The sequence below is a fragment of the Amyelois transitella genome, chromosome 9, assembly GCF_032362555.1.
Source record: "Amyelois transitella isolate CPQ chromosome 9, ilAmyTran1.1, whole genome shotgun sequence".
Taxonomy (NCBI): Eukaryota; Metazoa; Arthropoda; class Insecta; order Lepidoptera; family Pyralidae; genus Amyelois; species Amyelois transitella.
The window spans coordinates 7961644-7980803 of record NC_083512.1 but is presented as its reverse complement, the minus strand read 5'-3'; the positions used below and the strand labels follow the sequence as shown (position 1 = coordinate 7980803).

Below are 19160 nucleotides of genomic sequence, written 5' to 3'. Positions count from 1 at the left end.
CACAGGCAACCCACAGCCGCGATGGAAACTTACCGACTTCTAAATTATCTACAGTTTACTTATAAAACTTCCAGCTCCATTTATATCCCTTACAAGGTCGATATTTACTTTCTTTTGATTAAATTTTAGAAATAGACTCATAAAATTTTCTTAGGAAATTTTATAAATTATTCCATTATTAATAGCTGATATTGGAAGTATTTATTAGACAAAGCGAAAGATTCGTACTAAACAAAATACTCGTATTTAAGGCCATTAAGAAGCTTTTTATTAAATATTTTGCATATGCTTTTTCATGATGCCTCTATGACGCCATCTTCGATGGCCATACGACGAAAAAACAGATTTTGGTTACATCAAATTATATATTTTGTTGAAAAATAAAAAAAATATATAAGAAAAAAAGGATAACAATTTATCATTCAGTGTAGAGATTTTTACTCAGTCACTTTTATCGAAAATCGATTGTCCTCCCTTTCCGAGGCAAATAAAGACCGGGGTTCAAATTTCCCGTACCTGGAATTGATATACTTGGATAAACAGGAGTGTGGATTACGGGTCGATAACATTTGAATAGGGGGACCTTTTGACGTGGCCTTTGCCTATGAGAAATATTAACCAGAATTTGATGTGTATAGTAAGCAGTAGTATTCAGATAATATAAGTAAACCAATTTCTTTGTGACTAGTTCGTTATTATAAAAAACCAGCAGATTGTTGGTAGGTATATATAATTAATGATTAAACGAACTTACCTAGTGAAGTTCTATCATAATTATGCGAAGTGTTTCGTCCGAAGAGATTAGCAAGATTATGGTTTGTTTACACATGTAGTTACACATGACATGTGCCGCCACAGCAGTGAATATTTGAGGTAGTCAAAAAAAAAAAAATATATTGAACAAAATGTGGGTAGGACGCGCTATTCGCTTGGCTGCCAACTTCTTATTTCATACTCATTTAGTTCAGGTATGGAGCATGGATGTTTCACGATTCTTTGGGGATATGGGTTGGGTGGGTTGCTAATCTCTTCGGACGAAACACTTCGCATAATTATGATAGAACTTCACTAGGTAAGTTCGTTTAATCATTAATTATGCTCGTGTTTCGTCCTCAAGATTAGCAAGATTATGGTTTGTTTACACATGTAGACGTTGAGAGAAGAAGCGTGAACATCCACATATCACAGATATATCTATGATACATGTAATGAATGTTTATAAAATAAACTAAACTGCAAAATGAAGGCTTTTATTATAATTTTTTAGAGAAAACAGTAAGTGTAACAATTAAATAAAGAGTAACATTTAATGTAAGTACAACAATCAATGTGGGTACTCTTTCATAAATTTAACTATTATTTAAAGAATTTCTTACAATGCTCTTAGCAAATTGATCATTACTCATATTATCTCTGATAGAACGATTATAAAATTTTATAAACGTATTTGAGGTTCCACTCCAACCTGCGGTCTTTCTTATTAAATCTAAATTTATTCCGAGTTTCATGGCCTTAGAAGTAGCAGCATGCCTAGTGCTGTGTGCCGTGAACAAAGATACGTCAATGCCACTACTTTTAAGTGCGTCTTTTATCCACCTGCATAACGTTTGCGAGGTAACAGGTTTGTATGGTCTTTTCAGACTTATAAATAAATTTTGAATATTCCCACGTAAGTCCTTTGTTATTTCTATATAAGAACAAAGTGTTTTAGCTGGGCAAATTTCTAGTCTATCTAAAAAATATGGTATGACTAATACTGGTTGTAGTACGCCAGGGCGAGAAGTTTTAATAAAATCGGGTATTTTAACCAAAATTTCACTATTACGCATATCGATATTGTGAATATAAATTTTCGACAAAGTTTGTGCCCTATGAGCCGTGATTAGGGCAAGTATAGTTATTAATTTTTTAGAAATTTTCTCTAATGACAAAGACTCATTCGGGTACCAAGTGGATAAATGGTCTAAAACTTGTGAAGTATCCCAAGTAAGATTGTACTTGGGTTGAGGAGGACGCAATTTAAATATTCCTCTAAAGAAACGACGGATGCTATCATCGCCGCAGATATTTTCTCCAAAAATTAATTTTAGCGCTGATCTGCAGCTATTGAGCGTGCTATATTGTGCACCTAATTCATATAAATCAGTAAGGAATTTAAGGATATTCGAGATATCAGCATGGTAAATATCTAAGTTATTTTTCATGCAATATAAATACCATTTTTTAATATAGGTATTATATTGTTTAATTGAATTTGACGAAAGTGAAGCTATCATTATTTTGATGGTAGGAGCAGGAATATTTCTTCCTAGAAGCGCTGACCGGATAATAGCCCTGCAACCAGGGTAATCTGGTGATGCATGTTGCGAGGGCTGGAATGAGATAAAATTAAATTATCACCACATCTGAATATTACTGGTTCAGTTTGAAGAAGGCTCCTAAATAATGGAAACCACGGTTGTGTGGGCCAATGAGGAACAATTAAGATTCCTTTGGCCTTATCACATATAATTTTACGAAGAGTTTTAAGAATTATGGCAAATGGAGGAAATCCATAAAAAAATATATTTGACCAAGATATTGTAAAAGCGTTGACAAATACTGCGTCTGGGTCTCTATGCCAAGAAATATATTTATTGCATTTAGCATTAATTCTGCTTGCAAAAATATCAACTTCTGGGAGTCCCCAACTATCAACTATTTGAAGAAAAGCCCAATCTGCGAGTTCCCATTCTATATCAGGATGCGGTTTTCTAGATTCCGCATCAGCAATGTTATTAGCTGAGGAATTGATGTATGATGCATAAACATGGATTTGTCGCATTTCACACCATTGCCATAATTCCTTTGTGATTTGCGTAAGATGAGGGAATTGAATTCCACCCATTCGATTTATATACGAAATAGCGGTTGTATTATCAATCCTTAAAAGAATTTGAACATCATAACAATATTTTGCAAAGGTCTTAAGGCCAAGGAATGCGGCTAAGGTCTCTAAATAGTTAATGTGTCTATTTTGTTCATCTGCGCTCCAAGGGCCGCTGGCAGTATTTTTACCACATGCGGCACCCCACCCTGTAGTTGAGGCATCCGTAAAAATCTCTAATTCGAAGACCTCGTCCTTGATTTTACATTTTGGGTGCCTAATAGCTCTAAGCCACCAAGTAAAATCCTTATTTAATGATTTTGGTAAGGTCATATATTTATCGTAATCTGTATCAGGTTGTAAATTTAAGAATTTGCATCTTTCAAACTCTTTTGTGTAAAGCCAGCTATACTCGACAGCAGGACAGGCAGATACCAGCAAACCTAGTAAGCTAGCGAAGTCTCTTATCTTACAACGATTTAATTTAATGAATTTTTCTAGTTCTTTTTTAATTCTATTTATTTTTTCTGAAGGTATACTAATTTCCATTTGCTTAGAGTCTAATATAAACCCCAAAAATCTACTTGATGTACTTGGTTTAAGAACACTTTTCTCTTCGTTTATTACCCAACCTAGTGAGGTTAAAAGTTTTATAGTTTTTGATACATTTTCTAAACAAGATTCATAGGTATCTCCAATTAAAAAAATATCATCTAAATAAATAATTGAAATGTACCCGCATTGTCTAAGGAGTTTAACAATGGGTTTCATAATTTTTGTAAAAACAAATGGAGCAGTGTTAAGGTCAAAAGGCAAAACGTTGAACTCGTACAGTTGATTGTTTAAGGAAAATCGAAGGTACTTTCTCGAATTTTGATGGATTTTTATAAAAAAATAGGCATCTTTTATGTCAACTGTACTCATAAAACAATCTTTCGAGATAAGTTTTACAGCTGTCCTTAAATCTTCTAATTTGAAGTGACAAGTTTTAATATATTTATTAAGTTGTTTAAGGTTTAGTATAAATCTCATTTTTCCATTTGGTTTTGGTATTAAAAATACCTTTGAAATAAATTGACCTTCGCAGGGTTCACATGTAGATATTGCTCCAATAGATAAAAGGTTATGAACGGCTTTTGCGAAATATTTTTTCTCAGTACTAGAAGGCAATGTCGTTCGTTGATACAACACTGTCTGAACTGGTGGTTCAATGAAAGGTATTTCATAACCTTTTATCCATGATAAGACGGTAGGATCGTTGGTCAAACATTTCCATTGGCAGTAGAAATGAGAAAGTCTACCGGCATATTTTACCGAATTTAGCGGTGGTTGTGTCTCGACGCTCGCTGCGATGTCCTCGACGAGCTGGCGCGCTGAAGCTTCGTCCGCCGCTCCGGCGCAGTCTCCTGGGGTCTTTGTGATGTTGATGTAGTCCCCCGACGATTCGGGGGTGCTTTCACGTTTTTTGAAGAGAAATTAGCTGCTTTTCTTGTAGGTTGCTTGACAGGAACTGGCTTAAGTTCAGCACTAGATTTATTTATAGCCTTAGCGGCTTTTAAAGTTTCGGCCAAGTCATTACCGAATAAAAACTTATCTATTTTAGTATTTTCTATTTGTTCTTTCATATCTTTCTTAAGAGTGCTCAGAATAAATCCCTTCCTTGTAACAGAATCATTGTGTTGACAGTCACACAGTAACCGACAAACATCCATTAAATTTTTTAGTATTTCCGAGTTAGAATCTTTCTTGTTAATTAATTGAGTTATGATTATACTGAGACCCGCAATAGCACCAGCTAATTGTTTTTGTTTGTATTCCATAGCTTTAGTTCTTTTTGCAACTACTATAGGTATAGCGCCCTTTATTTCAGGATTAATGGCTGGTGCATCAATAAGAGTACAATTACTCGGTATGAGGAATTTTTCGAGCAACTCCTTGCGGGTTTCCTTTGATAACCCTTGTGTTGCGATATGCTCAAGTCGAACGGCCAGGTCTTTTTGAATATCTTTACCATATGTGGTAGCTGCCGTGGGATCTTCTCCAAGAATTTCCAAAATAGAACTATCTAGTTCTATAAGATTCTCATCGAGAATCTCCGTATTAGCAGTAGGAGGACAGGTCAACGGTAACATCTCTTTTTCGGCGACGAGATTACCCCTACATGGGCTGGGTGAACGGCTGTGAAGCCGTGGGATGTCATGGACATCAACGGGAACTTGCTGGATTCCGCCTGAAAAATTAATTTTATGCCGTTAAATGCTACTGCCGTTAATTACACGTTGCATTATTGCAAGTGGGTACTTGGGTAACAACAATGTTGTAAACCCGAAATGAACGGTAAAAAAACCGCATGTGCAATAGAAGGCATTACTATATAGTGGGTAGATATAACTCTGTTATTTGTTATACCGAAAAACCCAGTAATGCGATATCCTACAGATGAAGGATTCCCGACGCAGGTCCTTGAATAGCAGCGTGGAATTAAGAAACATTACTGTCTTGTGGGTAGATATAACTCAGATAAGTTGTTATATCGCAAACCCAGTAATGCATAGCTTCTAACAGCAGGTCAAGCAATTACTGTTGGTGTGTAGGTATAACTCTGATTTATTTGTTATACCGCAAACACAGGGGAAGCTATTTTAAGCACAATAAAGTTTAATCCTAGGTACCTTCTAGGTTTTCCGGTGACTGCGCACGGCTCCGAGCTGGTGAAGAAACCGCCAATTCTGATGACGATGAACATGATGAAGAACTTTCTTCAATTATCCGACGACGTTTACGATCATTGACTTTCTTTTCTAAATTTTTTACTTTTTTAAGTAATTTTTTCAATTCGACAGAATCAATATTGAAACGTTTTCGAGAAGACATAATTAAGAAATAATTTATAAAAAGCGCGACGTGCTGTGGCGGAGCACTGAATGTGAATGAGTATGAAATAAGAAGTTGGCAGCCAAGCGAATAGCGCGTCCTACCCACATTTTGTTCAATATATTTTTTTTTTTTTGACTACCTCAAATATTCACTGCTGTGGCGGCACATGTCATGTGTAACTACATGTGTAAACAAACCATAATCTTGCTAATCTTGAGGACGAAACACGAGCATAATATTAAAAACCTTATCGCAAATCCAATCCATACATATAATAAAACTGTAACTGAACTTTGTCTGTACATTGAAGATATTGGTCTTTTTAGGGTCAATAGAAGCCAAAACATTTTTTTTGAATTTTTGTCTTTCTGTCTGTCTGTATGTTTATACGCGCATCACGCAAAATCTACTAAACGGATCTGAACGAAATTCGGCACAGATATAGTTATTAACCTGGATTAGAAAGAATAGAGGTTACTTTTTATCCTGAAATTCTATCCCAAGTGGATGAAATAGTGGGTGCAATTTGTATGGAACTTCGTCATTTTTTAATCGATATAAAAAGCTATAAATAATTAATTATTATATTTATCTATACTAATACTAATATTATAAAGCTGAAGAGTTTGTTTTTTTTTGTTTGAACGCGCTAATCCCAGGAACTACTGGTTCGAATTGAAAAATTCTTTTTGCGTTGAATAGAGGTAGGCTTTAGGCTATAGCCACGGGTGGGTAACCTGGAGGCCTGAAATACAGGTCTAACCTAGTTTAGGCTCCAGTCCACCTCCCAATATAAATTTAATTTTGTATATTGGTATGTTGTGGAAAAAAATAAATCTTTTTTCATTTTTTTTTCATATATAAAATCAAGCTGCAACTATAAGAAGCAAATAAATAATGGAAAATGTGAAAAATACGGGGAAAATTATTCACCCTTGAGGGCTTCAATAATGCCCAAAATAACTATTCCACGCGGACGAAGTTGCGGGCACAGCTTGTAGGTATATATAAATAATATAAATATATCTTTACTCGGGTTCTCGAAAATGATTTTATTTCTTTAGTAACGATTTGTGTAATGCCCACTACTCTTTACCTCGGCTAAGTTCTAGTGCATAAAACGTATATTCCAGGAAACGGTACTTTGTTCCTATGTCATGACGATGTTTCTAATCCTAATTGAAATCTATTCTGTGAACTGACTGACTACTAAAAACACCATTATCTATATTAAAAAATTAGAGTGCGTTTCCATAGTAGGTTTTCGAGTGGAATATCCGAGTTAAGAAATCATGTTCCTATCCTATATGGTTTAAGTTGCCTTGCAAGGTTAGACGTAAGTCGCTTCGGGTAAAATTTGACTTACTCATTCCAAGATCGTGGTCATAAGCGGACTTCAGCCCTTGCCAGAGAGGTGAGGATATGAGTGAAACCTTACTTATATTACCTTAGCCTCCGTAGCAAGGCACGCGCGTAGCTATTTATATCGCGCGAAAAACTATCACTGTCTTGCGGGCTGGATAATGTTTACGAATCTATGTTGAAATAATTTGAATTAATTAGAAGGAATCTATTTACCAGAAAGAATATGTACATTATAATATGAAGCCCTTTAGAGTAGGACCTCTACATATCTTTCGTATGGATATTGTAAAAGACGATTAAGGGAAACGCTAATAAACTTGGGATCCTTCATGTAGGCGATGGGCTCGCAACCTGTCACTAATTCTGGCCTTTCAGTCTTTTCAAGACTGGTGGCTTTGTCTACCCCTCAAGTGATAAAGACGTGAATATATTCCCCAAAGGTCTGGAGACCAATTTCTTTTACTGACTGTACTATCCACAACCCTTAGTGACTTGTCGTTGGAAAAGGGCAACATAACCGCTGCCTATTGAGTGAGTTGTGAAAGGTTGCAGAAAAGGTTCCATTACGAATGCGTACAATATGCGTCCCGTAAGGTCCCGCAAGTCACCGCGTTACATCGACTGAGAATCTTAAAAACCCTTTTTAGTTTTACACTAGGCTTAGCCGGCGACCTTTATCGTTGTTTTTTTTTTATAAGGAATGGGAGTCTATACGACTTGATAAGAAGACTTGGTAAGAAAGATCAGGTCTAAGGAAGTCTTGTTGGATGTTAGTTCAAATGAAGCCCATTCATTTTTACTGTCAAACCTTGTGGGAATATCATGTTATATAGTACAAACTTGAGAAATTTTGTGTAATAGTTTATATTCCTCTATAGCTTTATACTCATGACATCACACCACATGAAGTCACACCCTTACTCCGGGAGTGGTAGGCAGGCGAATCTTCAGATTTAGGGCACTCTTGATCCGAATTTTACCCGAACGTCTTCAATGTAATATGGATATCATATTAAGTTACGAACAAGGTCTACCCTTGAAGCTTAATCCAAAATTAATCTTCATAAAGTTTATGAAAGGGTCAATTACAACACACTATTGGATTAGTAGACATTTTTCTATAACTGCGTTCTCGCACCAAATCAACAAAGCCAATAAGGTTTCACTTACATTGGTTGATTGCTAACTGGACGTCTAAACAAAACTGCGGACAGCTCAGATGGCCTTCATGGGGACCTTAAAAAGCTGGGCAAAAAAATCTTGACTCAAGGAGCAGGCTCATAGATTTAATTACTAAAACTAGACGTTGGCTAATTATTGTTTAACAGATGTCAAATGGTTCCTGAAAATTTGAAATCAAACCCCGTTCAAAAGCCAATTTTTAACTTAAAATAATTTATTCACCTCTACCATTTTAATAATCACTCTGTAAGAAAATTGATAATTTTTTCAGTATAGTATTTCCACTTATATTGAAAATCTTTATTGTAATGAAAATGAATAAAAAATATATACGGGTCAAATTCAACAGATTGAGTTAGCCTCGAAGTAAGTTGTATTACGAAATTATAACTATCAGTTCTTTCCTCATTATGCCTTCGCCGGGTTTGAATCCGGGACCTACCGTATCACAGACAAGCGCACTACCGCTGCGGCACAAAGGCCTTCGAAATTATTAAGTGATCGACATGAATTACAGTTTAAATCAGGAGAAAAATAAAAAAAAATGGTTTGGAAACCTTGGCTAACTTCTACGACCTCAACTACGCTAGCTCTACGAAGCGCTACGGTGAAGCTACGAAAAAGTGTAGCTGCACTGTAACGAAGATTTTATGCTACGATTTTTATATAAGGAGTAGATCTGTTTTTATACAAAAATGGAACTAAGTATTTTTAATAAATTTTACAGTGACATTTTTTTAATTATTATTAAAAAATCTCCTTAGCTGTAAAATATGTCTAGAGATTATATTTTACGTTATTTTAGTCTGGTTATTCCCAACGGATTAACGTTTTCAATTTCACTTAGTTGTCGTGAACATATATACATACCTACATATGAGTTAAAAAGTTGAAAAGTAATATTGCACTTGCAATGTCTTTGTAAATATTTGCAAGAAAATCGACTTCGTAGTATCCTTCAAGATGGATGATATCGTCTTGAAGTTGAAAAACTTTTATAGCCGGTTACCGATCCAAAATATATAGCATCTTAGATATTACTCGTCGTAAAATATGGATTCAAGGAGCAATGATTCATTGGGTCCAAAAAAGTTATGATATTTTATGCGTTATTCACTTTTAGAGTTTCATACCCAAAATGAAAAACGGGACTTAGGATTAATTTAACTTTGTTCCCATTTTGTCTGTCTGACCACCAGGCTGTTTCTCTTGAACAATGAATGATAGCTAGATAGTTAATATTTTCAAAGAAGACGAAATTTATTATTTGTTAAAAAATATTTGCTTGGAATTGGCGACAACACACTAGAATGGACTGCCGTCATTTTAGTTCAATTAATATTTCGAATATTCGAAGTATTTGTATGATTGTATAAAATAATTATAAATGACGAACAAACGTAAGAATTAAATATATTTTCCGCAAAATAAGTGAACTATGTTAAAACGAGGGCTGTTTTCAAATGTATAGATTAAACCGCGTTCATCAAAAGTTTTAATGAATATTAAGAGGGTCTTCTGTAAATGGGTAAGATTTTAGGGCGCTTTAATGACATTATGGTTATTTAAAGCGATTTCCAAATTGTTCCTGTTTTATTTTGAGACAACCAAGTTTAAATAGCGATCGTGATATAAATACAAACATCTCACAAGTTTGACACAGCAATTGTGGGACCTGGAAGTTTTACTCGAGAAAGCAGAGAACGTTTCCTTGTCGGATTTAATAGAGTTTACAAGAAGGCGGGAAGTGGGAGTGTATTTAGAGACGAGATTAGAATAGGTTCATGTTTTAAAACTATCATTCCCAACTTTAGTATTAAGAATGCGAAAATTTGTGTGTTTAGTATCTCTTCACGCTTTATCTCAACCAAATAATTAGTGTGCACAGTAAAAATAAAAACACTCTTTTTATCAAACATAATGATAAAAATATTATTAATGGCGCCGTGTGTTTTCGGGCACTTAATAGAATTTCTATATCTCTCTTCCATAGATTTTGATATAGACTAATAAATTCGGGATTCTTCTTATAGGCGATGGGCTTGCAACCTGTATCTTTTTTAATCTCAATTTAATCATTAAGCCATACAGCCGAACGTGGCCTTTCAGACTCAGGAGTTGATAGCTCTGTCAACCCCGTAAGGGATAAAGACGTGATTGTATGTTTGTTACTTTAAATTTAATTTTCTTTTTTGATCTTCTTTGAATATTATATTAATAAATAATACAGAATTATTATGCTGTTCCGGCAGGCCTAAAACGGGCTTATGAACTAGACATTTTTCATTTTTGGAGATCTTTAGCAACCTGTCACAGATATGACGTTCGAGTTTTTTTTTTTTACATTTACACAGAAAACATACATGGGGTCACTATAGTGATCATAAATACAAAAGAAAACAATGTGGAACATAGTTTCTACCTATTTCTTAAATATGTGAATATTGGCTCCGTCAACAAGAGATAAATAGGTACTTGATGTACGTCTTGTCTGAATTACTCATAGTAATAATATTAGAGGTGGTGCACTGCAGCTATACCTTGCCATGTAATATTGATGATTGATGCAGTTACTTGGAAGCTGACGAGTAACTTCGGCCTTCAATCCATTATGTGCGATGAAATCTTACACATGCTATTTATACGCGTACCTATTCTTCCAAACTTAGCACAATACAATATCAGATAGAAATCAATCATTTTTATAACGACTAGAAATTAAATTATTAACTTAAGCAATAGTAAAAAAAATTTGGTTGACTGGATGAAATCCCAATTAGGATAAGTCCGCCATTGTACATATTCTTCTAAATCCAATTACTTCTATGTAATTTCTTATATTTCTTTTTATGTGCAATTAAAAGTTTACAAACAAACAAAAATATTGTTACATGCGTTATGCGCATTATTTTAAATAATTATTTTATACAAGCTGAAAGAAATATAATAGATCTATTTGTAAATGTATTTGATATTATTGAAATATGATTTTCATTTTCTATCTATATAATTTATTTCATACATACATATAGTCACGTCTATATCCCTTGCAGGGTATAAACAGAGCCAACAGTCTTGAAAAGACTGATAGGCTACATTCAGTTATTTGGCTGAATAATACCTAGAATTGAGATTCAAATAGTGACAGGTTGCTAACCTATCGCCTAAAAAAAGAATCCCAAGTTTATGAGCCTCTCCTCGTACTCGCCTTTTACGACATCCATGGGAAAGGGATGGAGTGGTCCTATTCTTTTTTGTATTAGTTTTCGGCAAGTTTATCGCGCGATAAAATGGCGTCATGCATGCCATGCTGGCCTCGCAGAGCTGACTTGTATTATATTTATATTAAGAATTATTGACGCGCCGCTGGTGAAAATATTTCACAACTTGCTTAATTACTTGTAACTTTACAACAATACGGAAATTAATAACAAAACCTTCAAACTCTATGAAATGAAGCTTAACATGAGTGATTTAAATGTTTTGAATAACCCTTTGCTAATTTAAATATATATTTTTATTTGGGTTTGTTCTCTTAGGCTTTTCACTTTATCTTACTTTCATCTAACTAACCGCGGATTCGTGTCTTTTGAGTATTGGCTCAGTCCGACCAAAATATAACTTGTATAAGTGTGTGTAATTATTTAAAGGTTTGTTCTAAAGATATTCTAAAATAAAAAATAGCAAGTAGGGTAAATAGGCAAAAAGGGATATAAAATGAAAGGGGAAAAGCTTGGTTATACCCTCAATACTTTTACCCTATAGGTAAGAATTGTTACCCTACAGGAATAGACCCGTCAAATGCAAATGTCAAGTTTACACAATCTTATGTTTTTTCATTAAAAAAATTTCTGTACCTCCAGCGACTTTCAAAAGAAATCGAGGAAATATGATTTTTCATAAACCTTACTTAAAATTCCATATTATAGTACAGCTGATTTTCAGTTAAATATTAATATTTTTATAAACACTAAATTATACATAAGTATGACCCCACCAAGTAGTAGTACTCGTAGTGGGAATCACAAGCTTTTAATTATGCCTATGACTGACGACGAACCCTAAGGTTAAAGATTAGTGAAACCAGAAATATCAGTGGGACAAAGTAGGTGGAACTGTGAGTCAAAAATCTACAGTTCATTTGAAAACACTGGAAATACGTACTTACTGAAACATTAGTATATCATTATTCTTGGTTGGCGTAATCTTGGGGCTACATTTTATGAGATGGCTCACGAAACGACCCGAAACACACGGTAAATGGTTGGAGAGTAAACAAATTAATATGGATGCAAATAATTTAAGGTGTGTTTATGAGAATTTAAGATTTGAGTCTAAATAAGTGTTTTCATTATAACAATTTAGGTTTTCGTGACTCTAGCGCTTGGACATAAAAAAGACTTCTCTTACAATTGTTTCCAATAGAGACATACTAACCATATTGCTCTAAAACGTTTTATTAGTATATCGTCCAGTATTTTTTGTCCATTTGCGATCAAGGAGCGGCGTTGAGGCTAAGTTATGACGTCTATATTTGCTTAGCTGAATCCACTAATGCTTAACTTGGGAAAAGATCCGCGTATCAGTTCCAATGGCCGGGTACTGGCCTTTGAAAGGCTGTTCAATCGAATCCGTATACAACTTATACAATATCAAGCAAAAACGGATAGCTACTCGTATGTTTCACTATAATTTTACTTTGTTAAAAAAGACACATACTTATTGAAGAAATACTATGGCAAATATAATTAAAATTTATAATCATTTAAACAAATTGGCCGACAAAATAGGACTCTTAAAAATTTTAAAAGATAAATACTTACTCTGACTGAACATACGACGCGACACAATGTAACCCTAGATGTGAACTAATTACAGAAATGTTAAATTATGTGGTGTTTGCTTCTAAGCAGAAGCTAAGTTTTGAACCCGACCGCCACTAAGGGCAGGTCTTCCCCCAGGCTGTGTATAACACATACAATCATTTTATTTCATCTAACTCGCATCATTCTCAACACTGTCTGAGCCGCTAATTTATTTAAACAATAGAGTACACCAAATTAAAGTGAAAAATCCCGTTAATTTACGTTTGCGCGAGAATTTTTTAAATTCCGTTTTTAAGGGATCACCCCTAGACCACATGAGAAACACTACATAGCAAATTTAAGCGTTGATGTCAATCAATTGGTGCAGGAACCTCGTAAAGATTTGTAGTTAGATTTTAACCTAAATCAAAATTCAGTACACTCTGTACTTAAATTTATATAAAATTACAAACAAGTCGTCCACATTTCTATTCTAAGTTTGGATAATTGTGAAGTTGACGTTATTAAGGAAAATGATACAGTGCAGTTTGTTACCGCTTCTTCTGCACTGACGCTTTGGAAGCGGCAGTAAACTTATTTTAAGTAATTTATTTTACGTCAACCAATGTTGTGAAACCAAAAGAAAAGACGATATTAGAGTGATGTTGAAATGACCTATAAATAAATAAAAAATTATTAGCATTTTGCATCAGTGTCCTATTAAATGTCATTTAGATCTCAATTTGTGCAATTTGTGCTGCATATCTAAAATACGTATACCTGCCTAGGTATTTGAGGTAGGTACGTATTTGTGCTCATACCGATATCTGCAAGGTAAATAATGATTTGTTACTCTACCATTGTATTTGTTTCGTGCATTTGAAACGTGCACATCTGAATACTGCAAACAGCACTATTGTTTTAGGGAACATATTATGATGGATGGTAAATGGTAATTAAAATAAATATATAATATTGGAATAATTCTTTGTACCTTCTTTTCTGCTTCATTCGGAAATATGTTGTAAATATTAAATGCTGAAATTTGAATAGAAAGGATTTAAAGCTTAAACATGTTATGTAGATTCTTGCAACACGAAATATTTTTGAACACAAAAAGCAAAGCGTGGCCATTAATCTGGTCTGTTAGCTCTATCTGCCCCGTAAGTGATAAAGACGTGATTGTATGTTTTACAAAATGGAAAGAAAATTTTTCATGAATTTTTGTTGAGCTTTGCACAGGTAATATTAATGTTTAGGGATTTTTTTCCAAAAATTTTATTATATTTATATAATTTATTTACTTTTCTTTTTTTTTCATTTATTCCTTCATAATAATATCTTCATAAACCAACTAGACTGGCCGACAATGATAACGAGTTGCAGTATAAGCTAATACCTAATAAGTCAGTAAACATTACCAATCGATAATCAATTACTGACAAAATATATTAAATGGACACAATATATTGCTACCACATTTGACTTAACCTGGAAAACCCAAAAAAAAAAGGATTTTATATTATATAGGAAGCATCTGCTTACCCTTCTGTTAATACCTTGTCCGACTTTATGCCTTTTTACATAGGTCAACTCAATTTAGAATGGCCTATGTAATTTATTATGAGTATTAGAATTAGATGTAAGACAAAGAGAACATGGTCATCCGATATTTTTGGCCCGTGCACACCAAACGCAGATCTGAATCAGCGCAGTTGGAGCTCGGGCCTACGTCTTCATTTTATGTCACGGTTTCATACTACGCTGTTTTCGACGGGTAAAATGTGCTCGGGCCTTTCGAAACAACACACTAAACCATAAGTTTCAGACCTAGGTTTTTTCTTGGGAGAAAGAAAACGGGATTGAACTTTTTGGTAGGTTTGAAAACGTATCAGGCGATGGTTTATTTAAAAGGTGGCAAGTTTGAAACTGTTCTTCGCCGGTTCGACGCACAGTTGCAGTCTTACTGCGAAGTTCTGTTGAAGGACGAAAAATAATGTCGTCGAACTATTCGTCGATCGAACGATCTTCAAAGAACAGTTTTCGACTCATAGGTCGCAATAGATTCAATATGTTACCAAACGCCAAGTCCTATGATATTGATACTCCTCAATCTGTTATAATATTGATAAGGTCGATGTTTATTAAGTTCATCAGTTATGAAATGAAGAGATGCAAAGTGTAAGTAAAATTAAAAAATCGTACAATATCAATACATTTTCAAAAATTAAATATCTTCATATTCTCTCGGCCTCTGTGGCGCAGCGGTAATTTTGTCGTCGCTTGTCTGTGACTCCGGTGGTCCCGGGTTCGAATCCCGGTCAGGGCATGATGAGAAACGAACTTTCTCCGACTGGCCTGGGTCTTGGATGTTTGTCTATATAAGTATTTATTACAAAATATAGTATCATTGAGTTAGCATCTCGTAACACAATTTTCAAACTTACTTCGAGGCTAACTCAATCTGTGTAATTTGTCCCGTATATATTTATTTATGTATTCTATACATACAATAAAAAGTAATGTGACCAATGTCTGTACTTGAAGGATATTTCTAAAAAAATATTGATATTAATATTCCATCATTCCTTTGTTTACATTTCTAATTAAATGCAAAAATATAAAATCGAACTGAATGGCTTCTAAAATAAGTAACAATTTAATATTTATCTTTGTATGTTCTGAATAAATCTCGAAATGGTGGGATCTTTTTTTACAGCTCGAGATATACACGTTTACAAGTCAATAAAATTAAATATCTATAGAAAACAAATTACCGTCACAAGCCACAAAATTATTACTATTAACTAGTAACAATTTTAGCAACAAAGATTTGCTAACCTAAATATCCGCATTGCGTATCGTAAGCACCTACATGAGTGTTCTCTCAAATCGTTATCTGTATGCATGATATCACAGTCTCCATGGATTAAAAGATTAATTACACAGGGTGCTTTTCATCAAAATTATAAACGCCCAATAATTATTATGTCATCAAGGTAGGTAAGGAATTGAGAATTCTCAACCTTAAAAGTACAATTTTTTTCTTATATGTATATTATTATAAACCTTTAATATATTTTTATTAAAAATATGTAATATGTACTATGTTTTGCAAACTAATTTTTTAAAGAATTCAAAAGTTCCATATGTAGGTAATTTAAAATAAGAAAAACATCAACAAACGTGTCGGAAAAGTAATTATCATGTTTCAATTTCAGCGTAAATATTTTAATTATTCCAGCAAATTTTCTACAGTAGTTACTCGTATCGTTAATCAAATTTGGGACGTGTTTAATAATCAGAATAACCACAAGCTTGCTTGAAAATATTATTTGATGTAGATTAAGCGAAAGAAAAGTGAAAGTGAAAAGATACAGATGTATTCTCTGTCCTACCCTCTGGGAAAGAGGTGTGATTTTTTCATGTATCGTTAATTTAAAAATGTATGAATAAAATATAATCTCAAATTAGAAGTTTGCTCAATTTGGGTGGTTTTCTATATTTATGTATACCGCTTTTATCCCTTACGGATAGCCAGACAGTTCGAAAGGCCACGTTCAGCGGGATGGCATTAAAATACCTACTGAAAATGATAAGTGATAAAAAAGTTACACCATAAATATATATATGGGACAAATCACACTGATTGAGTTAGGCCCAAAGTAACTCAGAGACTTGTATTATGAGATAGATAGAGAGTCAACGAATTACTACCGCAAAGAATAATTACGTTTACAAAAACGAACCATAGCTAACGATTATTTTAATTATTTAATTCGTAATTCAAGATTACTAAATTTATACATACTAATGTTTTCAGCCCACAACCACATACTGATAACCAAGAAAGGTCTCAATAGCATCTGGCCTTTCATACTCGTATCTACCATTAATATGTTTTATATTAATAAATCAAAAATCTCGGACCAATTTAACAAATCTATCAATCATATTTGCGAACCATAATTTTCGATATACATAGGTACCTCTATACAGCCACAACACAAAATGGTCTTGGGTTAAATTAATTATTTTGTTGCGACTTAAATTAGTTTCGAACGATTTTTGTAGTTTTTTTAGGAAGTATTATAATTGTAATTCTAAAAGGTACGGTAATGGATAACAACCTGCCACTATTTGAATCTCAATTCCATCATTAAACCATTTAGTTGAATGTGGCCTTTCAGTCTTATTAAAACTGTTGGTTCTGTCTACCCCGCAAGGAATATGGACTTGATTTTATATTAATGTAGGTATGTTGTTGTTGAGCAATGTTATTGACAGTGATTGTTGTTGATAACAATCAAGACTTGTTAACAATGTAATTAGTTTCATGTCAGACAAAATTTGATCGATCGATACTAGAAATGCATTTGAAATATTATAATTACCGCCAGTAATGGCTACACAATATTCACTGCTGCATGTAGGCTTCGGCCTTTAGCCACAGATTCCTTTATGGAATCGTTCAAAACTGTATGGGGTTTGGCCTAACAAACTGACCTAACTACTACATATTTTTCATGGATTTCATTCGGAGTAACTTAGGAAATACTAAAGATTTTTACATCTGATAGCACGAGTAAAGTATTAGCTGTACTATTGTAACATTAGCTTAATAACACATCTAGTATAATGTTAGTTTGGTTAAATTATATGATATAATAGAAAAATAGAAAAAGAGGAGGAAAACTGGCCAAAAGAAGTACTCCTGTTCATACATATAACAGACCAAACATTTACTTAGCTAATTCGCTTTTCATTAGTGGATAAGAATTCTGATATAAAAGTAGAACTATACCTACCAAGAGCGGGAATATATTTTTTTATTTTAAGTTGAATACAGAAAATATCTGTCTTTTTTATAACAACTTCATTCGTTAGTCTGTTCTATGCTGCATCTTAATACTTCTTCATGTAGGACTACTGAAGTTCCTCCTAGTTAAGAACACAATATTGATAAGAATAAATTACATTGACATTAGGATAATCAACTGAAAAAAAATATAAACATTAACTAGTATTACCAAGTATTTAACGTTTACCTTCCTATTGTGTACACATGTAGTTTGTATAATGAAACTAAATTACCACATATTGTACAGCTTCTTTGTTCAATAAATATTATTTGATTTGATTAATGTACTGGTTTAGTTTAGGGTAACACATACATATATCACGTTTATCCTTTGCGGTGTAATTATAATTGTAGTAATTGATATTCAGTCACTATGATTGTCAAAATTTTTTTTTCAAATTAATAAAATCTTTCCTTTGATTGACTTTTACAATCATTACAAAATCGTGAAAGCGTCACACTCTTTATTTTCTACCAGAACCTTTTAATGTAAACTTTAAACAAAAGAAATTTCCAATTCGGAAATTTCACACGCTGCCCGCCTGACGTTGCTAACTGATATAAATAAGATCGCACATAAAACTTTTAATATAAGTCGAGCGGAGTCATGTGCGATGATGAATGTGAATACCTCCAAGTCGGAGTTTGTTACACCTGCGGTGGAAGTTCATTGAACTACATATAAGTGCTTCAGTATTATCTCAGTATGAAGTGGTAACTTGATCAATCGATTACTAGAACTAGTAAGTTGCGTACAAAGTATACGTCACGATAGCAAGAGTTTGGTTAGATGCTCTCTTTTTATATAATATTAGCACGATGTTTTAACCATAACTAATGATTGGTTTTTATAATCTGTATTAGTTTTATATCTATACTTTCTTTTCGAAATGTTATAAAACTAACAATTCAAACATGTAAGTATTTTTCATTCCCTTCGCTACGCTAGTATTTTATGTTCACAAATTGTATTACGAGTTTTGTGTACGTATTTATGTAACCTAAAGCTAGGTGCAATGTTTTTGTAAAAACACTGACAAAGACGGCCGGTATTCTTTTTGATGCGAGTATTTTGTGGGACTCATTTTTCAATAGCAATAACTACTTTGTATAGCAGCAAAAGCAGTTTTTGAAATATTCCCAATATTGTAATTGTTGAAACTGTTCGGGAGGCCTTAGTTCCGGTGTCCAACTAATGAATAAA

General features: G+C 33.6%; 1 protein-coding gene across 1 annotated transcript; it reads right to left on the bottom strand.

Annotated features, from left to right (window-relative positions):
- Positions 1–3748: 3748 nt before the first annotated feature.
- On the bottom strand, positions 3749–5740 carry LOC132902104 (uncharacterized). Its single transcript, XM_060945929.1, has 2 exons — positions 5536–5740; positions 3749–5096 (listed from the first exon to the last, which is right to left on the bottom strand). Exons 1-2 carry the CDS (start codon positions 5738–5740, stop codon positions 4186–4188), a joined length of 1116 nt encoding a protein of 371 aa, XP_060801912.1. The 3' UTR covers positions 3749–4185.
- Positions 5741–19160: the final 13420 nt, after the last annotated feature.